We start from the raw sequence: 21,672 nt of genomic DNA on the forward strand, positions 1-21,672 counted from the left end.
TGTGGGGAAAAAAGGACGTAAATTTTGTTTGGGCACAGTGGCACGCGACCGCGCAATTGCCAGTTAAAACAGTGCTGTATCTAAAAACAAAGTAAACAATATTGTTTTTGTTTTTTTTAAATTGTCAATCGTTTTTTGTTTGTAGCGCAAAAAATAAAAACCGCAGAGGTGATCAAATACCACCAAAAGAAAGCTTTATTTGTTGGAAAAAAAGGACAAAAATTGTATTTGGGTACGGCGTCGCACGACTGCGCAATTGCAAGAATAAAACAGTGCTGTATCTAAAAGAAAAAAAATGGCCTGGTAATAAAGGGGGGTGCTGAAGTGGTTCTTTTTTTTCCCACAGTGCATTAAAAAAAAAAAAAATGTAAACGCTGATTGCGGTTGAGATATAATGGAGACAAAGTTTGTCTCAGACATTTTTAACTCCCTCTGAATCGATACATTTTTGTAAGTTTCCGCCGTATTGTTACCAGATTGTTCTTTGTACATCCGCTGAGACAGGCAATAAACTTCTTGCCACCAGGTGGCGTCTACACGAGTCCTGTAAACTTCCCCTTTACACATTGCCAAGTCAAAAAAGGAAGATTTACCTGCGGGGATGGGGGGAGCTTACTTTTAGGCAACGCCCCTCCTATACCGGACGCCAATCGACTGCAAGTTTCTCGCGGGTGTCCAATTGTCGGCAGGGAGGGCGGTACGGGCCGCGCTAGCAGTGAGGGAGGGGCGGAGTCGCGCGCTCACAGTGGTTCTGTGGAGTGAGGGGAGAGCGCTACCGCTGGGTCCGTACAACATGCCGCTAGCACAATTGGCTGAACTGTGGCCCAATAATGTGGAATTGGTGCCCGAGGACACGGAGGTAAGAGAGCGGTGCTGTGAGCGGGGGGGTGTACTGTCCGGCACTTCCCTCCACTGAGGGGGGCATGCATGTAGTAGGAACGGTGTGTACACCTCCTGTCACTTGGTTGCATCCCTGTACACTCTATGGGTGTTTGTCTTATCGCCTCAGTGACCAGCTCCGGTGTTCTCAGTCAGAGCGAGCTGACAGCAGTGATTGAGCCTGTCAGTGTTCTCCGCTCCTCAGGGTTATCAGTGCAATGATAGGATGGAACTGTCAGTGCAGGGCAGTGTGTGCGGGCACTGAGGGGGCACTACAGTCTCCGTGTACAATAGCCGGGTACAGTCATAGTGAATGCACCGACAGCAACAGGTGGCTCTTCTACATGATATGGAATGCAGAAAGCCGCTTCACTACAGAGCCACCTTTCCCAGCCTTTTTATCCATCAAAGTCATATTCACAGCTTGGGGAGCTCGTGCTAAAATGAATTCATCAGGGGGCAGATGGAGTGATGGCCCTTATGCAGGCAATTTCACCATTCCCTCCCCCCTTTACGCAGGTGATTTGACCATTCCCTCCCCCCTTTTACGCAGGTGATTTGACCATTCCCTCCCCCCTTTTACGCAGACGATTGGACCATTCCCCCCCTTTTACGCAGGCAATTGGACCCCCCCCCTTTACGCATGCGATTGGACCATTCCCCCCCCCTTTCACGCAGGCGATTGGACCATTCCCCCCCCTTTCATGCAGGCGATTGGACCATTCCCCCCCCTTTCATGCAGGCGATTGGACCATTCCCCCCCTTTTACGCAGGCGATTGGACCACCCCCTCTTTACGCAGGCGATTGGACCCCCTCCCCCTCTTTATGCAAGCGATTGGACCATTCCCTCTCCCCCCCCCCCTTTATGCAGGCGATTGGACCATTCCCTCCCCTTTACGCCGGCGATCGGAACCCCTACCCCTTTACGCTGGCGATCAGAATACTTCCCCCCCCCCCCCCATCCCCACGCTGGAGATCGGGTGGTTAAACCTACGCTGGGGATCAGACTGTTCCATTTCCCCCACCGGCATTGGCAGTTGGATCACCCCCCCCCCCCCATTATGCTGGTGATTGGACCACCCCTTTTACACTTGCGATCGGATCCCCCTCTTACACTGGCGTTCGGACCCCCCCCCCCCCTTATGCTGGCGTTCCGACCACCCTCCCCTTTACGCTGGCGCTCAGGCCTCCCCCCGTTTACGCTGGCGCTCAGGCCTCCCCCCGTTTACGCTGGCGTTCAGACCACCCCCCGTTTACGCTGGCATTCAGACCACCCCCCGTTTACGCTGGCGTTCAGACCACCCCCCGTTTACGCTGGCGTTCAGGCCTCCCCCCGTTTACGCTGACGCTCAGATCACCCCCCCCTCCCTTTACGCTGGCGTTCAGACCACCCCCCTCCCTTTATGTTGGCGTTCAGACCACCCCCCTCCCTTTATGTTGGCGTTCAGACCACCCCCCTCCCTTTAAGCTGGTGTTCAGAACATCCCCCCCTCCTACGCTTGTGTTCAGAGCATCCCCCCCCCTTTATGCTGGCATTCAGACTGCCCACCCCTTACGCTGCGATTTGGCAGTTCTCCCCAACCCCCCCCTCCCCATTAACGCTGACGATCAGACCCTTCTCCGCCCGTCCCCTTACGCTGGCGTTCATACCTATTCTCCCCCCCCCCTCCCCTTTATGCTGGCGATCGGACCATTCCGCCACCCCCCTCTTACACCGGCAATCATACTGTTGTCCCCCTTTTACGCTGGCAATCTGACTCCCCCCCCCCCCCCCCCTTACACTGGTGATCATAGGTTACCTGCCTTAGGCTCCGTTCACATCTTGGCGTTGCTATTACAGACGTTTTTATGGGCGTTTTTGCAGGCGTTTTACAGGCGTTTTTTGTTCAGGCGTTTTTAGATTGACTAGAGACCAATGGAAAACGCCTGTAATCTGCCCAAAAAGAAGCTCATGTACTTTTTTGAGCGTTGGGCGTTTTGCTCAGTGTCAAAACGCTCAGATGTGAACAGGGGCCATTGAAATGAATAGGATTGGTCTTGTTGGGCGTTTTGAGAGCTGATCCTAGAGCAGAAAAACTCCCCAAAAACGCCTACATGTGAACGTAGCCTAAAAGTCAAACTTTAAGAAAAAAAAAAAAAAGAATTACGTGTAAGATTACTCTTAGGCCGGTCATACACGGTTCAAATCTTTGCTGGTTCAGCAGAAATCGGCAGAGATTTGAACCATTAATGGGCAGGCTGAATGTACCAATTTGCTGCTATTTTCGCTAGCGATAATCGCTGTCCTCTTCCACTCACCGGGAGAAGACAATGGCCCGGCAGGAATAATTCCTCTGTCAGTACTGTCTTGTGTTGATGGGGGAATTGTGCAAATTTCTGGTTGCAGGAAAGAAATTTGCAGTCTTAAGCCTTGTACACACGCGTCGAAATTCGGCAGGGAATTTTCATCCAAAGTCCGATTGGCCGATTTTCGGCTTTTTAGCATGATGCTTCCGACAACCGACTCCGACTTTTCGGCTGAAAAAAAATCTGCCGGCTATAAAATTTTTGTCCTCCGTCAAAACACGTCCGATTTTCGTGCAGTCAGTACAGATTTCGACAGGGAAAAATCTTATGAGCAAGACTGGGCATGCTCAGAGATTAAAGAACACAAAGAAAGCAAACCAACACATGACATCACTTCTGAAGGAGAATTTTGTCGGTCAACAAAAGTCCAGTGCAGTCTAGGCACATTCCAACCAACAAAACACCACTCTGGACAAAAGACGGACGACCGGTCGGCAGAAAATCGTTGCGTGTGTACTAGGCTTAAGGCTGGCCTTAATCCTGACTCCAGCAAGCTCCCTCCATCTGTGCGACTGCTCCCCTGTAGCCTCTTCCAGCCATGGTCGCACACTTACCTCTATATATACAATGCAGAATTAATATTCCTGCATTGTACATGACACTGAGGGACTGCCATCAGCTTGGAGCAGAGGAGAGGACCAGAACCTGCCAAAGTGAGGGATAAGGTTAATAACCTGGTCACTCATGTTACCGTCTCATTTAGATTTACCAATAGCTGTATGTAGTGTGAGAACCTACCTACAGTTTGTTAGGTTTTGGTAAGTCTAATACTCACCATACATGATACAATCTAATTGTACAATCTCCTTTAGAACTACAAACAGCTATGCTGTGGGAGGTCCTGCCTGATTAAATGCAAATGGATTGGATAGACTAAAGAGGATCTTCGCCCTGTAAAATAAAATTAAGTTTTGGGATTGCAGGAATTTAGCCCTTGCTGGACCCCTACCAGGGAAACACTGTGCATAGTGGCTGCAGGTTTTCCCTATGTTTGTTTGTTTGGGCTTTCAGATGTTCTGGGTTCCTACCACAATCCAAAAAATGACTGATACTGATTACTGCTCCCCCCTGCCTGTCAGTGTTAATGTACATTAAAGCACCCACTGTACAGCTCACCATACATTTTCAACACTGCTCTGTGCCGTGATGTGCCCCCTGTGCACATGCGTGGAAATGACGTCAACACGGCCCAGCCAATCAGGCAGCTGAAGTGTCTGTCTCGGAAGGGAGGCTAGGTACTCTTCTGCTTTCAAAGTTTGGGGGTGCTATTAGGAAATAATGGCGCCCTTGCATGTCTGCTAGCTGCCTCGCAATTTTGGTGCAGGAAAGCGTTTGAACCTAGCCAAAGGTCAGGGGAAGAAGAAATTGCAGATGACAGCACAGTGCTGACACTGCAATACTGAAGCAAATAAGTCTGCCATAATGTGCTAATACTAGTACATCATGGCATAATGCTCCCAGGGGTTATTTTTTACATTTTGTTTAAAGCAGAGGTTTGAGATCTGCATGGAGAAAAAAACTCCAAGCAGAGAGTTTTTTGTCCAATTCTGTTGTGAAAAAAACAAAGGTACCTAATGAGGTTTGTCATGTCTCAATCACCACTTTGAAGTGTAAAATTCACACAGTATAGTGCAGAAATGGCTGTACCTAAGGTCCACTGTGGTACTCAAACACGAAAAGCGCTAGTGTTTATCTGTTCCCCTTGTCTATTCACAGAATACTGTGTATTTTGAAAATCATTCATACTAGGCATTCTGTGAATTCATTTTACACTACAAAGCTGTGATCCAGATGCGGCATACGGCATAAACTAAAAACATTTTTTTTTCTTTTTAATTATACCAGAGTTGACAAACATCTTGAAGCTTCGCTTTGACATTGAAGTGTGTGGTTTAGTTAGGTTTCAGCTTACATAGGGTCAAATGGCAGCTCACCAACAAACTATTTGCCCATTTTATTTGATTTTTTTTTTTTACATTGTTACTTTTTTTTCTTGCTCTTTAAGAAAGCACATGGCACATTCCATAGAAAAATAGCCTGCATAACAGGCGGAACAAATGAAATTACACATATCACACAGCAGTGAGGAAAATTAAGTTCACATTGAAAACGTCTTAGCTGTCTCTTAGGACACTAGAAATCTGACCACATGAAAGACAGCAGTGCAAATTAAACCCCTAAAATGCAATATTCCTTAACACATAGAACTGGTATGTACTCAGGGGTCCGATAAAGTAAGGCTCAAGTGTTACTAAACCCATAACCGTAAAACCAGTCTGTATATGCAGTAAAGCATGCTTGTTATACTCACCATGAACCTAATGGGTTAATCCTCCACAGTGTTTTAAAAGGCTGTTTGATCCTTTCTCCTCCGATCCTCCCTTTCTTCCACTGCCCCCTAAGCATCTCCTGATAAGACAGAGCCTTTGGCGTCACTCTGCACATGCTCAGTTTGGTATGTATTGCAGGAGAGTTTTTTTCTTGGGAGGGTGCATCTGATCAGCACAGGGCCAATCAGCACTGTCCAGACACAGGGTCAGGGGTCCTGCAGCCTCATTAGACAGTCAGAGTAGAATGAAACTCCTCCTACAAGCTTTATCCAGACACTGATTAAATTCAAAAGACTACTATATACTGCTGATGAGAAAAGGCATTAGCAGTTTATTTTTGCTAAAATAATTGCATTTCTATGTTCTGTGTACCATGGAAGACCATATATAGTGAATGCAGGCTCCTGGGTTTAGGAACACTTAAGCCAAAGGAACGTTTTGTCCGGGATATATACATATATGGGGGTAAGAAATGGGCAAGGGAAAAGCCAAAAAAAAATGGCCTGCAAGAAGGCAGAAGGTGAAGTATATAGTATCAGATATTTACTGGGGTGGAGCTTGTACAACCAGAGAGGACATGTAAGAGGCATAGTCCTGCAAATATTGGAAATCGTGCCAATAATACCATGTTTGACAGAATTGTTCTTCTTTGTTTCATAGCTACTGTTAAGAGTTCCATATCATTAATCCCATGTACCACAGCTATACATTATTCAATTGACAGCGAGTCTGTAGTTTTAGATTTGTGTGGAATGCAAACCTTGGCGGCACTGTGCAGATGGATCAGGAGGGATTTCTTTTGCCTTGTCTAGAGAGAGGGGTAATTTGTAGTAGAAATGTCTCTGGACGTACCTCCAAGGATACAGTGCCTTGCGAAAGTATTCGGCTCCCTTGAACTTTGTGACCTTTTGCCACATTTCTGGCTTCAAGCATAAAGATATAAAACTGTAATTTTTTGTGAAGAATCAACAACAAGTGGGACACAATCATGAAGTGGAACGAAATTTATTGGATATTTCAAACTTTGTTCACAAATAAAAAACTGAAAAATTGGGCGTGCAAAATTATTCAGCCCCTTTACTTTCAGTGCAGCAAACTCTCTCCAGAAGTTCAGTGAAGATCTCTGAATGACTAATGATGATAAATAGAATCCACCTGTGTGTAATCAAGTCTCCGTATAAATGCACCTGCACTGTGATAGTCTCAGAGGTCCGTTTAAAGTGCAGAGAGCATCATGAAGAACAAGGAACACACCAGGCAGGTCAGAGATACTGTTGTGGAGAAGTTTAAAGCCGGATTTAAATGCAAAAAGATTTCCCAAGCTTTAAACATCCCAAGGAGCACTGTGCAAGTGATAATATTGAAATGGAAGGAGTATCGGACCACTGCAAATCTACGAAGACCTGGCAGTCCCTCTAAACTTTCAGCTCATACAAGGAGAAGACTGATCAGAGATGCAGCCAAGAGGCCCATGATCACTCTGGATGAACTGCAGAGCTCTATAGCTGAGGTGAGGGAGACTCTGTCCATAGGACAACAATCAGTCGTATACTGCACAAATCTGGCCTTTATGGAAGAGTGGCAAGAACAAAGCCATTTCTTAAAAATATCCATAAAAGTGTCGTTTAAAGTTTGCCACAAGCCACCTGGGAGACACACCAAACATGTGGAAGAAGGTGCTCTGGTCAGATGAAACCAAAATTAAACTTTTTGGCAACCATGCAAAATGTTATGTTTGGCGTAAAAGCAACACAGCTCATCACCCTGAACACACCAGCCCCACTGTCAAACATGGTGGTGACAGCATCATGGTTTGGGTCTGCTTTTCTTCAACAGGGACAGGGAAGATGGTTAAAATTGATGGGAAGATGGATGGAGCCAAATGCAGGACCATTCTGGAAGAAAACCTGATGGAGTCTGCAAAAAGACCTGAGACTGGGACGGAGATTTGTCTTCCAACAAGACAATGATCCAAAACATAAAGCAAAATCTACAATGGAATGGTTCACAAATAAACATATCCAGGTGTTAGAATGGCCAAGTCAAAGTCCAGACCTGAATCCAATCGAGGGTTCTACGTGAGGGTATGACAAAAAGATATATAGCAACATGGCAGGAGTCCCATCACAGTGTGTCAACGGTCTATTTCTAGATTCTGAGCAAAGTAAAGGACCTGTTCTTTCTGTGCTGGAGTCAGGGTCTTGTCTAGATCTCACGCCCATTCCAGAAGGGGGGAATTAATTCCTTTAGGCAGTTTTTTAATCAGCGTGTAGGAGGTCAGTAGCATGAAACGTCGGTGAAGTTTGTGAGCAAAGCTATTTTAATGGGGAAACCTGACCCTGGTTCACTCTACTCAGCCTGATGGTGGTTAAGAAATTATGTAGTTGCATAGCCCTCCACAAATTCAGGGTTTGGGGGAATCCTGACCTAGATCTCTGGAATGGATTGCCATCGGCCTTGCAACAGGAAATGCTGAACCCAATATTGGTTGGTCCAGGGAAAATAATTCTTGTGCCCTCGAGGAATGGGATAAATTCTTGGATGCCTATTATCTGGGACATGTGAGTGAGTTTTCATACAGAGAACCCTATGCAGCCTGATTGGGCCCGGAGCTCCATTGTAGTACCTATCATAGGGTGCAGTTTAACCTTGGAAGGGTTGTAATCTGCTACCGGCGCGTGCACCAGTCACAGTTCTCTAGTTTGTTTAATCCATTCTAACATATGGGACAGCGCCATAATATAGGGGTTCAGAAAACCAAAACCCTTCCCTCCTTGGGTAGGGCAAGGAGCTGATCTTTAATTTGGGGCCCCAGAGAAAATTCAGGAACTCTGCCTTTGTGGCTAAGAGAAAAGGACATGGTATGGCGCCTGGGAGGGATTGTACAGTGCCTTGGGAAGTATTCATACCCCTTGAAATTTTCCACATTTTGTCATGTTACAACTAAAAACGTTAATGTATTTTTTGGGATTTTATGTGATGCACCAAAACAAAGTGGCAAATAATTGTGCAGTGGATGCAAAATGATAAAGGTTTTTCAAAATGTTTTACAAATATCTGGAAAGTGTGGTGTGCATTTGTATTCAGCACCCTTCACTCCGATACCCCCAACTAAAATCTAGTGGAACCAATTGCCTTCAGAAGTCACTTAATTCTTAGAGTTCACCTGTGTGTAATTTAATGTCCGTGTAAATACAGATTTTCTGTCAAGCTCTCAGAGGTATGTTAGAGGACCTTAGTGAGCATCATGAAGGCCAAGGAACACACCAGACAGGTCAGGGATAAAGTAGTAGAGAAGCCTAAAGCAGGGTTAGGTTATAATAAAAAAATCCCAAGCTTTGAACATCTCGCGGAGCCTTGTTCAATCTATCATCTGAAAATGGAAAGCGTATGGCACAACTGCAAACCTACCAAGACATGGCCGTCCACCTAAACTAACAGGCTGGGGAGGAAGAGCTTTAATCAAATAAGCAGCCAAGAGACCCATGGTAACTGTGGAGGAGCTGCAGAGATCCACAGCTCAGGTGGGAAAATCTGTCCACAGGACAACTATTAGTTGTGCTCTCCACAAATCTGGCCTTTATGGAAGAGTAGCAAGAAAGCCATTGTTCTAAGAAAGCCCTAAGAAGTCCCGTATGCAGTTTGCGAGAAGCCATGTGGAGGACACAGCAAACGTAAAAGAAGGTGCTCTGGTCAGATGAGACCAAAATGTAACTTTTTGGCCTAAAAGAAAAACGCTATGTGTGGAGAAAAACTAACACTGCACATCAACCTGAACACTCCATCCCGCGAAACATGGTTGTGGCAGCATCATGTTATGGGGATGCTTTTCTTCAGCAGGGAGAGGGAAGCTTGTCAGTGTTGATGGGAATATGGATGGAGGGAATACTGGGCAATCTTAGAAGAAAACCTGTTAGTCTGCAAAAGACTTGAGACTGGGGCTGAGGTTCACCTTCCAGCAGGATAACGACCCTAAACATACAGCCAGAGCTACAATGGAATGGTTTAGATCAAAGCATATTCATGTGTTAGAATGGCCCAGTCAAAGTCCAGGTCCTAATCCAATTGAGAATCTGTGGCAAGACTTGAAAACTGCTGTTCACAGACAGAGCTTGAGCCATCCAATCTGACAGAGCTTGAGCTATTTTGCGACGAAGAATGGGCAACATTTTCACTCTCTAGATGTGCAAAGCTGGTAGAGACATCCCCAAAAATACTTGCAGCTGTAATTGCAGCGAAAGGCGGTTCTACAAAGTATTGACTTAGGGGGGTGAATACAAATGCACGCCACACTTTTCAGATATTTATTTGTAAAACATTTTGAACACTATAATTTTCCTTCCACTTCACAATTATGTGCCACTTTGTGTTGGTCTATCACAAAAAATCCCAATAAAATACATTTACGTTTTTTGGTTGTAACATTACAAAATGTGGAAAATGTCAAGGGATAGTAATACTTTTTAAAGAGACTGTAAAAGATAGATGTCTTGGTAGGACTGTCATTTTAAGAATGCCGTTGTTCACCAAACCAGGTGAACTTTTTATTTGCTTGTTTTGTAATGCACATTTACCTTGTGTGTTTTATAACATTCAAAGATTTCGCTAAGCAGCAGTGTTACACTGTTAAGCATGTTACCTTTATCAAAGGTGCCATCCATAAATATTTACCACTCCGAACTGGTGACTCCAATTTTCCTATTACCTCAAGTTTTCCACTAATGCTGACAAATGCAAAAGGCAGGTATGTCTGGATTTGCCTGAACTTGAGAAATAGGTTTCTTGTATGCAATGGAAACGTTCCCTTCAGATTGTACCCAAAGTATTATAGAATTGTACAAGAATCTAAGCATATGTTGGGCTTGTATGTGTCCAGCCAAAGATTTTCTTTAGTATTTGATGGAGTGGGGAAGAATTACAACCCCAGTCAGGTTTTTACAGCTATTTGGGACTCCCTTGGAGATATTCTGCTGCATTTAGGGGTATGCTTATAAAGCAGCAGTTCTGACATTCACCAAACATTTGCTGCTGGGGAATCTTTCAGGGGTGTGTTTTACATGTCCATGATTGATTCATCACCAGGAAACTGCTTTCTAAATATGCCCTTTCGTTTTCCAGTGACAACCATTTCACCAGACAGGAAGTGAGGGTAAATCTCCAACAAGGACATGGACAGAAATACAAATAGTTTCTTTAGTAGAGCAGAGGAAGGCTACAACCCTTGTCAGCTGTCCCTGTGGAAGATTTTCCCTCACTTTCTGTCCGGTAAAACCGTTTTCTGGGACAGTAATGAAGAGGAAATTTTAACAAAGTCCTGGTAGCAGCAAAAACCGACAGAGATTTGTGCCCTTCTCCATGCCGTTCAAAATAGTAATAATAAAAAAATAATGCTTTAGTAGGACATACTTTTACATTTTTGTAGGATAATTGTAGGATATTTTTTCGTTTTTCTAACCTTTGATTGTGCAACCATTTTGCATTATGTACATTAAGGCCGACCATTGACTGTTCCTGCTGAACCGGCCAAGATTCTAACCGTTAATGGGCAGGCTGAATGTATAATTTTGATCGATCAACTTGGGTACAACCAGCCTGTGGGATTGGCTCGCGATTATCGCAAGCAGCTGCTAAGGCTGCTAGTGATAATTACTGTCTTCCAGCTGAGAGCGGGGCACCTGTCGGGAGAAGACAATTGCTCGGCAGGAGGGATTCCCCTGTTAACACTGTCTGTGTTGATGGGGGAATGGCGTAAATTTCCTGCAGCTGGGTATACACCAGTAAATTTTTGGACGAAAATGTTTTGTTTTAGGAACATTTGTTCGATTTTCTAATCATGAGTGGGGTGAAATCAACGTTGTTTTCGACCATGGTGATAAAGAAGTAAGCAGGGATCTTTTGAAAGTGAGGGAATATCACAAGAAAAGGTGACCCCATAGGAAGATAGTGAGGATAGTGAGGAATAAAATCCCCAGAAGGGACAATACAAGCCTCCCACAATCTGTCCAGCATTAAACCTAATCATATTGGCTTTACATACACACAGTTCATGATTCTAATCTGAGCCGTTTCTCTCACTGAAGCAGAATTTCTACACTTTTTTTTTTTTTTTGCTAGGCACCTGGTACCCTTCAATCCTTGCTTCTTTAGATGCCAATTTATCACTTAATTTCATTGTGCATAAATATCAGATATCTTATAATAAAGTGCAACAATCTTAACACTGGACCCCAGACATGATCTTAATTGCATATTACTGCCCTACCTCTCCACTTTGTCCACTCAGGGAAGTCCTTGTTTTCATTGAAAAAAATTCAAAGCTTTCTGTGAATGATGGCAGTGTCAAGTGAGCAACTCCCTGTGGTCAGGCACAGGTAGGCAGCCAATAGGCACAGGACCCAGAAGGTCACTGGTTTCCACTGTAGTAGCTTCCACAGTGATCCCTCAGGTATAAGATGCATGTGTCTGTAATGCCACACTGGACCAATGTAACTATGCAATTAGGATCATACCTGGAGTTCAGTTGGAAGTGTATAGAACTTATGTATTTATGTAGAATACATAAATGTATTTCAGCATTTTGGCTTTATGCATTTAAGATTGATACACATTATTTTATGTTCTATGATATTTATGAGCAAAGCACTTTTAGGATGTTTATGAAGAAATACATATTTATATAGTATTTATGAATAATCTAGATTCTTCACTTATTTTTTAGGTGAGGAGTAGCTGTATATAAAAAGTATCCCATATTGGCAGCAATTTAGGAAATGTGTGGCAGAGGGCCCCCCATATTCTGGGATTGGTAACGCCCCGACTCCCCTCTGTGCCTTATGCCTAGTACACGATGAGAAAAACAGCGATTTCGAAGCAATCCATACGATATTCTGATTGTTAGTGCACAGCTTTCGAGAGCTGATCACAACAGTTCATGTGAAATTATCCGAAAGAACAAACACAGAAATATTTCTTGTACGCTACCAGAACCAACGATTTTTGAGCAAAATCGTGCATGCTCGGAAACAAAAAAATGCGTTACAGACAGTACAACACATGACATCACTTCCGAAGTTGTATTCTGTTGTACTAGAATTTTTGGAACTTTAGTAACCCCTTCGTTTTTTGATACGAGACTAGCATGCAAAATAAAAAGGATGATCGTTCGTCCGATAATCTCATTGTGTGTATGAGACTTTAGGCAGGCTCAAGTGCTATTGGAATGTGCATATGAACGTTTGTATGAACACTTTACCTACAGGAAGCATATTACACCTTATGATATCCTTATGGCCTGTACACACGATCAGAAAATCGTATGAAAAATGCCGCTTTCAAATCGATTGTACGATAATCTGTTTAAGAACAAAGCTTTCGGGAGCCGATCAGGACAATTCATGCGATTATCTGATGGGACAAGCACAATTTTTTTCCAGATCGTACGATTTTTGTTTTTCAAAAATACAAATAAATTACAACACATTACATCATTTCCAGATTTTTATTCTGTCAAACGAGAAATTTCGTAACTTTAATAACCATTTTCGATTAAGACCATCGTGCAAAAAAGAGGATCATTCACCTGATAATCTCATCATGTGTATCGAGCATTAGTTTAGCAGGTTTAGACAGAGCGAAAAATCATACAAGTCCCCTTCGGTTGCTCATGACTGTGTAAAGGAGTGTGGAAGAAGGGTGGATAGGGTCCAAAGTTCTTTCTCGAGACTGTTTCCCTTTGTGTTGTGACGCACGAGATTTTGACAGTTGGACAGATTAGATGTAGGTAAGCACAACAGACACCAACTAATGACACATTAGTATGTATTCCCTGTATTTGCCATTGCCAGCTTCTAGGAATGAACTTCCAGTGTTCTTTTGGACACTATATTGATTGAGGCTTTCCTTTTAAATATAAAGAAGAAAAATCTGTAAAAATATATTTTTTTTTTTTTTTTTTTTTTTTTAAGCATTTCTTATACCAATATAAAAAATATAATCATATATATATATATATATATATATATATATATATATATATATATATATATATATAATAGATACTGTACCCTCTCCCACTTCCGTCTAGGCGGTCAGAGCGAAAGTTCTAACACACACATGCACTCACCCCCCCCCCAAATCCCCTAGCATTTGTAGCTGCTAACTTATTTATATATTTTTTTTGAGACTCAAGCTCCTCTTTATGGCATCTAATACATGGTTACATTGGTTCAGCTTGGACGAATGCAACCATGCATTTACCATAACTGAGGGATCCCTCTGGAAGCTGTAACATCACTGTAGTAGCCACCCCTACTACAGTGATCTCCATAAGCTTCCATGTTTGGTGCTGCACAGCCACCCTGCTGCATTGAACAAGGGAGGTCGGCTGCTGGGCATGGACGGCATTCAGAGAATGTTTTGCATTACGACAATGAATTCTTTGATTGGACAAAGTGGAGAGCATGACATCACCTCCCCACCTTTCCACCTTGTCCAATCAGAGAATGCTTTGCATTCACAGAGCGAATGAAAAGCATTCTCTGAAATGCACTTGTGCGGAGATGTTGACCTCCTTGCAGCATGGAAGCTCCACAGCACAGGACCCGGAAGCAAGTGGAGATCATTGGAGTAGTGATGCCTACTACAGTGATTTCCAGCTTCCAGAAGGATCCTACAGGTATGGTGTATGCTTTGTTGAATCGGATCAATCTGAGCCAGTGTAGTTATGTATAAATGCCATATCTTGAATAAGAACTCACTTCCTCAAAGGACTGGTAAAACTGAAATACATTACATTTTTTGTTTTTGGGTATGGTAAGCCTTTAACTGTATCTGTGGATCCGCCAATGTTTTCACTGTAGGGAATGCTATGCTTGTTTGAATATTTTTTGTAATGGTCTTGTTCAGTTTGAATTGCCAGAGGCACAGCATATTTACTTTATTCGTAAGCAAACCACTTTGTGCAGATTTTCTCAACCACCTTACCACGGGGGAACCCTTTTAAAATAATGATTAGGTCTTGGGAATCCCTTGTAAAAACTCTACCTACATTTGACGCTAAAATTGGATCAGTGGCTGTTAAGTGTTTTAATGAATAAATAATATGGCATACCTAGAATATTTGGCATTTAAAGCCAACTATTTTACATCACTACCTTGTTCTATATTTCAATAATATTGTGGAAATAATGGCAAGAAAAGAAACAAAGGCTGTGAAAATTGTAGTGTTCCTTTACAGTAGTTGTCAGTTAAAATGTGTACCCTTACATTGGTAGTCAGTGAGGGTAAAAAAAAACCCTTCCGTTGATAGTAAATGGAGAAATGCCTGTCAGGTCACCTGTGGGACCAAGTGACGGGGAGCGCACCATTGTGGACACAACAGCTGACTGCTGAGGGTCAATGGCTGAGAAGCAGCTAAACAGGGTCGCAGCCACGGTCCTGGACAGGGAGCTAGAGCATAAGATTCCCCAGGGTCTAAGAGCCGGCAGGTTTTCACCAGGGCCTTTGATGGGGAAGATGGACTTGGCTGCAGCTGACTCCAGGTCGTGGCCCCCCAGGGTCTCCCATCTCACGGCTGGCTCTTGTGGATGGAGAGGAAGCAGCGGCCCCAGGAAACAACTGATAGTCAGGAGAACAAACCAAAGGTTGGGGCAACAAGCAGACGTGGATAGTCAGGCAAACAAGCCAAAGTCGGTACACGGGAATCAGAAGTAGAGCATACAGCAAGAATCACCCAGGGAAGCCTTCACACAATTGCTGCTGCTCGGGCAAGCCTGGCTTGTAGTGTGTGGATTATAATAGTTTCCTGTTAGAGGCTGGGGTGGAGCCATGCTGAGAGAAGATTACAGGTGTGAGAGCATGGTCCCTAAACCTGATACACGGACCTTACTGTCTGAGGTAGGCAGATAGGGCATGAAAAATTACTGCAGATTCATGACAATGCCCCTCTTACATTGGTTGTCTATAAAGAAATACCCCTTTACATTGATGGTTAGTGGAGAAGTAGCCTCCCCGTACATTGATGGTCATTGGAGAAGTGCCACCCCCCCCCCCCCTCCGTAGATTGATGGTTAGTGGAGAAGTGCCCCCTCCATAGATTGATGGTTAGTGGAGAAGTGCCCCCTCCGTAGATTGATGGTTAGTGGAGAAGTGCCCCCTCCGTAGATTGAATGTTAGTGGAGAAGTGCCCCCTCCGTAGATTGATGGTTAGTGGAGACGTGCCCCCTCCGTAGATTGATGGTTAGTGGAGACGTGCCCCCTCCGTAGATTGATGGTTAGTGGAGACGTGCCCCCTCCGTAGATTGATGGTTAGTGGAGACGTGCCCCCTCCGTAGATTGATGGTTAGTGGAGACGTGCCCCCTCCGTAGATTGATGGTTAGTGGAGAAGTGCCCCCTCCGTAGATTGATGGTTAGTGGAGAAGTGCCCCCTCCGTAGATTGATGGTTAGTGGAGAAGTGCCCCCTCCGTAGATTGATGGTCAGTGGAGAAGTGCCCCCTCCGTAGATTGATGGTCAGTGGAGAAGTGCCCCCTCCGTAGATTGATGGTCAGTGGAGAAGTGCCCCCCTCCGTAGATTGATGGTCAGTGGAGAAGTGCCCCCCTCCGTAGATTGATGGTCAGTGGAGAAGTGCCCCCCTCCGTAGATTGATGGTCAGTGGAGAAGTGCCCCCCTCCGTAGATTGATGGTCAGTGGAGAAGTGCCCCCCTCCGTAGATTGATGGTCAGTGGAGAAGTGCCCCCCTCCGTAGATTGATGGTCAGTGGAGAAGTGCCCCCCTCCGTAGATTGATGGTCAGTGGAGAAGTGCCCCCCTCCGTAGATTGATGGTCAGTGGAGAAGTGCCCCCCTCCGTAGATTGATGGTCAGTGGAGAAGTGCCCCCCTCCGTAGATTGATGGTCAGTGGAGAAGTGCCCCCCTCCGTAGATTGATGGTCAGTGGAGAAGTGCCCCCCTCCGTAGATTGATGGTCAGTGGAGAAGTGCCCCCCTCCGTAGATTGATGGTCAGTGGAGAAGTGCCCCCCTCCGTAGATTGATGGTCAGTGGAGAAGTGCCCCCCTCCGTAGATTGATGGTCAGTGGAGAAGTGCCCCCCTCCGTAGATTGATGGTCAGTGGAGAAGTGCCCCCTCCGTAGATTGATGGTCAGTGGAGAAGTGCCCCCCCCCCCCAGATTGATGACCATTGGAGACGTTCCCCCCCAACACATTGGAGGTCAGTAAAGAAGTGACACACACACATGTTGGTGGTCATTAAAGAAGTTCCCCTTTACATTTGTGGCCAACGGAGAAATGACCCCCCTCCCCTTAAATTGGTGGCCAGTGGAGAAGTGCCTCCTTACATTGGTGGTCAGTATTGAAATTCCCCCTTACATTGGTGGTCAGTGAAGAAATACAGTGTAGAAGTGACCCCTATACCTTGAATGTCAGTAAGAAATTGCCCTCTACCATGGTAGTTGTAAGTGGATATTGATCTGTCGTTGTTCATTGCTTAATTTTACATTACCAACCTCTTAAGGAACCCTGTGGTTCAATGGAATGCTAGCCTGTTCTAGTGACTTGATACATTCCTGAATAATTATTTGTGTTGCCTCACAAACCCTGGCTGATTCTCTGTGTATTGTGCAGCAATCTGCATTCTGATGCCAGCCCAGCCAGTGTTAAAACGTTTACTATTACTTTACTGCAACGTTATCAATAAAACATGGTGTGTTGTTTTTTTTTTTTTTTTTTTCACACTGGATACACATCACAAATACACAATATTAAAGTGGCTGTACACCTTTAAAATGAAAAATAAACAGAGCATATCGCTCCATGGTTTGTACTTGTCTCAATCTAAAGCACCAGGTGTCAATCTTTTCTGCTCTATCTCCTCCTTATTGCTTTCTGCATTAGTCAATTTTGACAAGTTATCCTGACATCACAGAATCTAGCCCACCCCCCACGTCCTCCAAGAAGTGCTTCACAGCCAAAATAGTGCATGTTTCCCTCTGAGTCTGTGTGTCCGATTTCACTCCGCTCAGGTCTCAGATTACTCTCAGCACCCTGCTCAATTCTTTGCACTGTGTGACATCCGATCCCCACCTCTTACCTGCTAGAGCTGAGAAATAGTCTTGATCTGTGTAGTTTGAACAGCGGTAGAGAAGAGAAGGCTGCAGATAGTGTTACAATTAATATCGGAGGATTTGTCTCATCTTTGTATTGCCTGAGGCTGGTCACTTCACTGGGTATGGGTAGGTGTAACGGTTTACAACCACTGTAAGTCCATTAAAGCAGGGCTCGACAAACCCGGGCGCCAGGTCGCATTTGCGACTAGAATTAGCGACCTGGCGCCTGGGGTGCCCTGCATAGGGTGTCCTGTCCCTTTTGAGCCCCCCACCTTCTCCTCGAGTGCACGGACTTCCGCGCTGTCCAAAAATTGAGGCCCCGGCTTTTCGGCCTTCTTCTGTGAGATGAGAAAGGCTAGGGGAACTGGCGCCCTCTTGTGGTGGCCGGGAGTAATGCATGTTCTTAATGCCTTTCCATCTCCTTCCAAAGAGGAAATGAGAGGAAAGTTTTTTTAAGGCTTCATCTCTCTGTCCAGCTACCTTTGCTTAAAGGTAAGTGGACAGGGAGTATGGTTATTATTATTAATTTATTTTTTTAATGTAAAAAAAATTAAATAATTTTTTCTTTTTTTTTTTTAAATTATTAAAAAAAATACGTTTTTTTTTTTTCCAATTCTTATTTAAAAAAGAAAAAAAAATTGATATATATATATATATAATATATTATATCAATCTTTTTTTTTTTTTTTTTTTTTTCCTCATCGCCATACCACAGCCTAAGGCCCCTTTCACACGGGCTGTCTGATCAGGTCCGCCTGTCAGTTTTTCAGGCAGACCTGATCGGACCCTTCAGTCTCCTCTATGGAGCAGTAATCTGCCGCCATCTGATCCTGTCCGCCAAAAACAGACGGATGGTGGTTCTATTTTCTATCCATCCCGTTGATCGGATCAGATGGCATCGGATGGAAAGAGACAGACAGTCTGTTTCCATCCAATTGCGCTATAGAAGAGAGTGGAGTTCTAGTCGTATCTATTTGTAAATTTAGTATCCGTTTTATTAAATAAAGCTTGGTTGTAAGCCCCGGTTCACACTTATGCGATGCGGGAAGGCTGCGAATTCGCAGCATGTTCCCGCATCGCAAGCGCGCCCCTGGCAGTTCACACTGCCATATGCGATACGCTGGGGGTGTCAATGTAATCTTAATGACACCCCCAGTTTGATCGCATATCGCAGTGCGATCTTGCAGTTCGCACAGGATCGGATCGCACAAATGTGAACCGCTGTGCAATCCGATCCTGATGCGGCTGCAAAAAAGGGTCCTGAGCGTCTTTGCTGCGGGTGCGGTGCGAATTTAGCCATACAAAGTGTATGGCTAAACTCGCACCGCACAGCCGATCGCATGTAATGAAGGAGCAGTGCGCTCCGATATTACATGCGATCGCCGCAGCCGCATGAGTGTGAACCGGCACTTAGTTTAAAAAAAAAAAAACTGGCTCCTAACTTTTTTAGCTGGCTCCTAGATTTCAGGCAAATTTGTCAAGCCCTGCATTAAAGAGTTTGAACTGTCTATATTGTTCTTTAAAATGTTATCCTTTTGTTGGGCAATGAATTCCCCTCCTGCCAGAAGACATTAATAGAGGGGCTTTGACCTAAGCTTGCTCGAAGACCTCTGTATGAAATATCCCTGTAACTTAATAACATTAAAGCTGAAGTTTGGGTTGGGTTTAAAATTCCTTCCCTTGTTCCCCATCCCTCTTAACCACCTGCAATAAAAAGATAACAATACAAATGCATTATTTGGGGGAAAATACCTGTTTATCCACTTGCCGACCGCCGCCCGACTATATGCGGCGGCTGTCAGCCCCTCCCAGGCAAAGTGACGTACCGGTACGTCACTAGCCTGGGAGCGAATAGGGGGCGAGCGCGCGCCGCCGGAGCCGCGCTCCCGCCCCCACTCGTACCCGACAAAGCCGGCACGTGTGACCGGCGGACCCGATGTCCGCCGGTCACTCGTGATCGTCAGGTAGAGAGGGAGAAAGGCAGGCGGCTAATGTAAACAAAGCCGCCTGTCATTCTCCCCTGTGTAAAAGCACAGATCACTCGGTCCTGCTATGTAGAACCGTTGATCTGTGCTGTTACACCACTAGCGACATCCAATGACAGTTAGAAACACGCCCCTAGGGACACACTTAACCCCTCCCTCTCCAATAAAGTTAACCCCTTCCCTCCCAGTGTCATTTTTACAGTAACAGTGCATATGTATAGCACTGATTACTGTAGTAATGTCACTGGTACCCCCAAAAGTGTCAAAAATGTCAGTCAAGGGTCCGATCTGTCCGCCGGAATGTCGCAGTCCCGCAAAAAAAATCGCAGATCGCCGCCATTACGCGTTAAAAAAAAAAAACAACAAAAATGACAAAAATCTTTACCTTTAGTTAGTAAACGCAATAACTTTTGCGCAAACCAATCAAAATACGCTTATTGTGATTTTTTTTTTTTTTTACCAAACATAGGTAGCAGAAAACAAATTGGCCAAAAATGTAAAAAAAAATTTTGATTTTTACATTTTTTTTGGGGGGTAATTTCATATAAACAAATGTGAAAAATATTGTTATTTTTGCAAAATTGACGCTCTTTTTTTGTTTATAGCGCATGATCAAAAAATTGCACAGGTGATCAAATACCACCAAAAGAAAGCTCTGTTTGTAGGAAAAAAAGGACGTCAAATTTGTTTGGGTACGGCGTCGCACGACCGTGCAATTGTCCGTTAAAGTCACGCAGTGCCAAATCGCAAAATACCCCCTGGTCAGGAAGGGGGTAAAATCTTCCGGGGCTTAAGTGGTTAAAGACCTATGATGTCATCACTGGGTCTCTTGCTGATCCATGCTGGGATTAGCATTCCTGTTTTATGGGAGGAGCCAGATCTACCATCTTGGTGTCCCTTGTCAGAGTCCTTTTTGTTTGTGCTGCTGGATAACCATTATAAGTGTCAGAGTGGGTGCTCCTGAGTGGACATTTTCTGGTTACAGCCCATACTACCACCAACCTTGGAAGTATGATGTGCTAAACCACGGCCCCAAATGACATGGAAATATAATTAGAAGTCCCCCATCACGATACAGCCACAAATGATTGACAATGGGGAAAAGCATTCGATTTAACAGGCGGACCAACGACAGGATGGGGAGAGAGGAGCGGGACCTTGTAATGCAGTAACAAGCCAGGAAGTGAAGCAATCTCCAGGAGAGGTACCGCAGATTGCAAAAATGACAACAGCCAGACTATTGAGACTAATATCTACATTAAGTACAGGCATTGCTGTATGTTTGCTAAAAAAAAAAAAATGTCTGGAATTCAACTTTAAAGTGTATTACTTTTGTTAAGGGAGAAAAACGACAATATTTTCTATGTCTGTAGTATGCATTACAAACAGAAAATTACAGTCATTGCAGACTGATATTTTTGTTTGACTGAAACTCAGGTCTGCTGCTGTCTGCATAATTAAAGGAGATCTAGTGGCAAAAAATACACTTCCATTTTATTGCATCAACATTATAATAGCATTAAATGTCATAGTTATTTTTGACAATGCAGTATAATCTTACTTGAAAAACCTCCTTTTGTGTTATGAGTTCTGCCTGTCTTTCCTACTGCGCATGCGCAAGCCTGCTCTGTGCTTTGTGAATAGTACCGCAGTCTTCTGGGACCTTTGATGTGTCCCAGAAGGCTGCGGGGGAAGGGGGGGGCAAACTTCCGCCATCACAGCGGCACATCTGACGGGAAGTGGGAGCGGGTACTAGAGTATTTTAGTACTAGTCTGTGTATATACCCCTTCATTACCAGGCTATTTTTCAGTTATTAGTGCTGTGATGGTTTAAGATGTTACTAAACTCACAACAGTAAAATCTGTCTGTAGATGCAGAATTGCATGCTTGTTATACTCACTGTGTAACTTAAGTGATTCATTCTCTGCATTGTGTAAAAAGGCCGTGTGATCCGATATGCAGAGATCCTCCCCCCCCCCCTCCTGCATGTTAACTCTGGGCAAGTTCAGATAACACACAGTAAGTGTAA

The 21,672-nt window shown here is 44.4% G+C and overlaps 1 protein-coding gene across 1 annotated transcript in view; it reads left to right on the forward strand.

The window, feature by feature from the left end:
• The first annotated feature begins 758 nt into the window (after nucleotides 1-758).
• The window catches only part of RPS6KA1 (ribosomal protein S6 kinase A1), a 261,494-nt gene continuing 240,580 nt past the window's right edge, over nucleotides 759-21,672 (forward strand). The window contains exon 1 of the mRNA XM_082246058.1: nucleotides 759-859. Within this exon, the coding sequence (XP_082102184.1) occupies nucleotides 794-859 (66 nt within the window). The 5' untranslated portion in view covers nucleotides 759-793. The remainder of the gene's footprint in view (nucleotides 860-21,672) is intronic.

Source organism: Pelophylax lessonae (genome assembly GCF_965119305.1).
Source record: "Pelophylax lessonae genome assembly, chromosome: 2".
Lineage (NCBI taxonomy): Eukaryota > Metazoa > Chordata > Amphibia > Anura > Ranidae > Pelophylax > Pelophylax lessonae.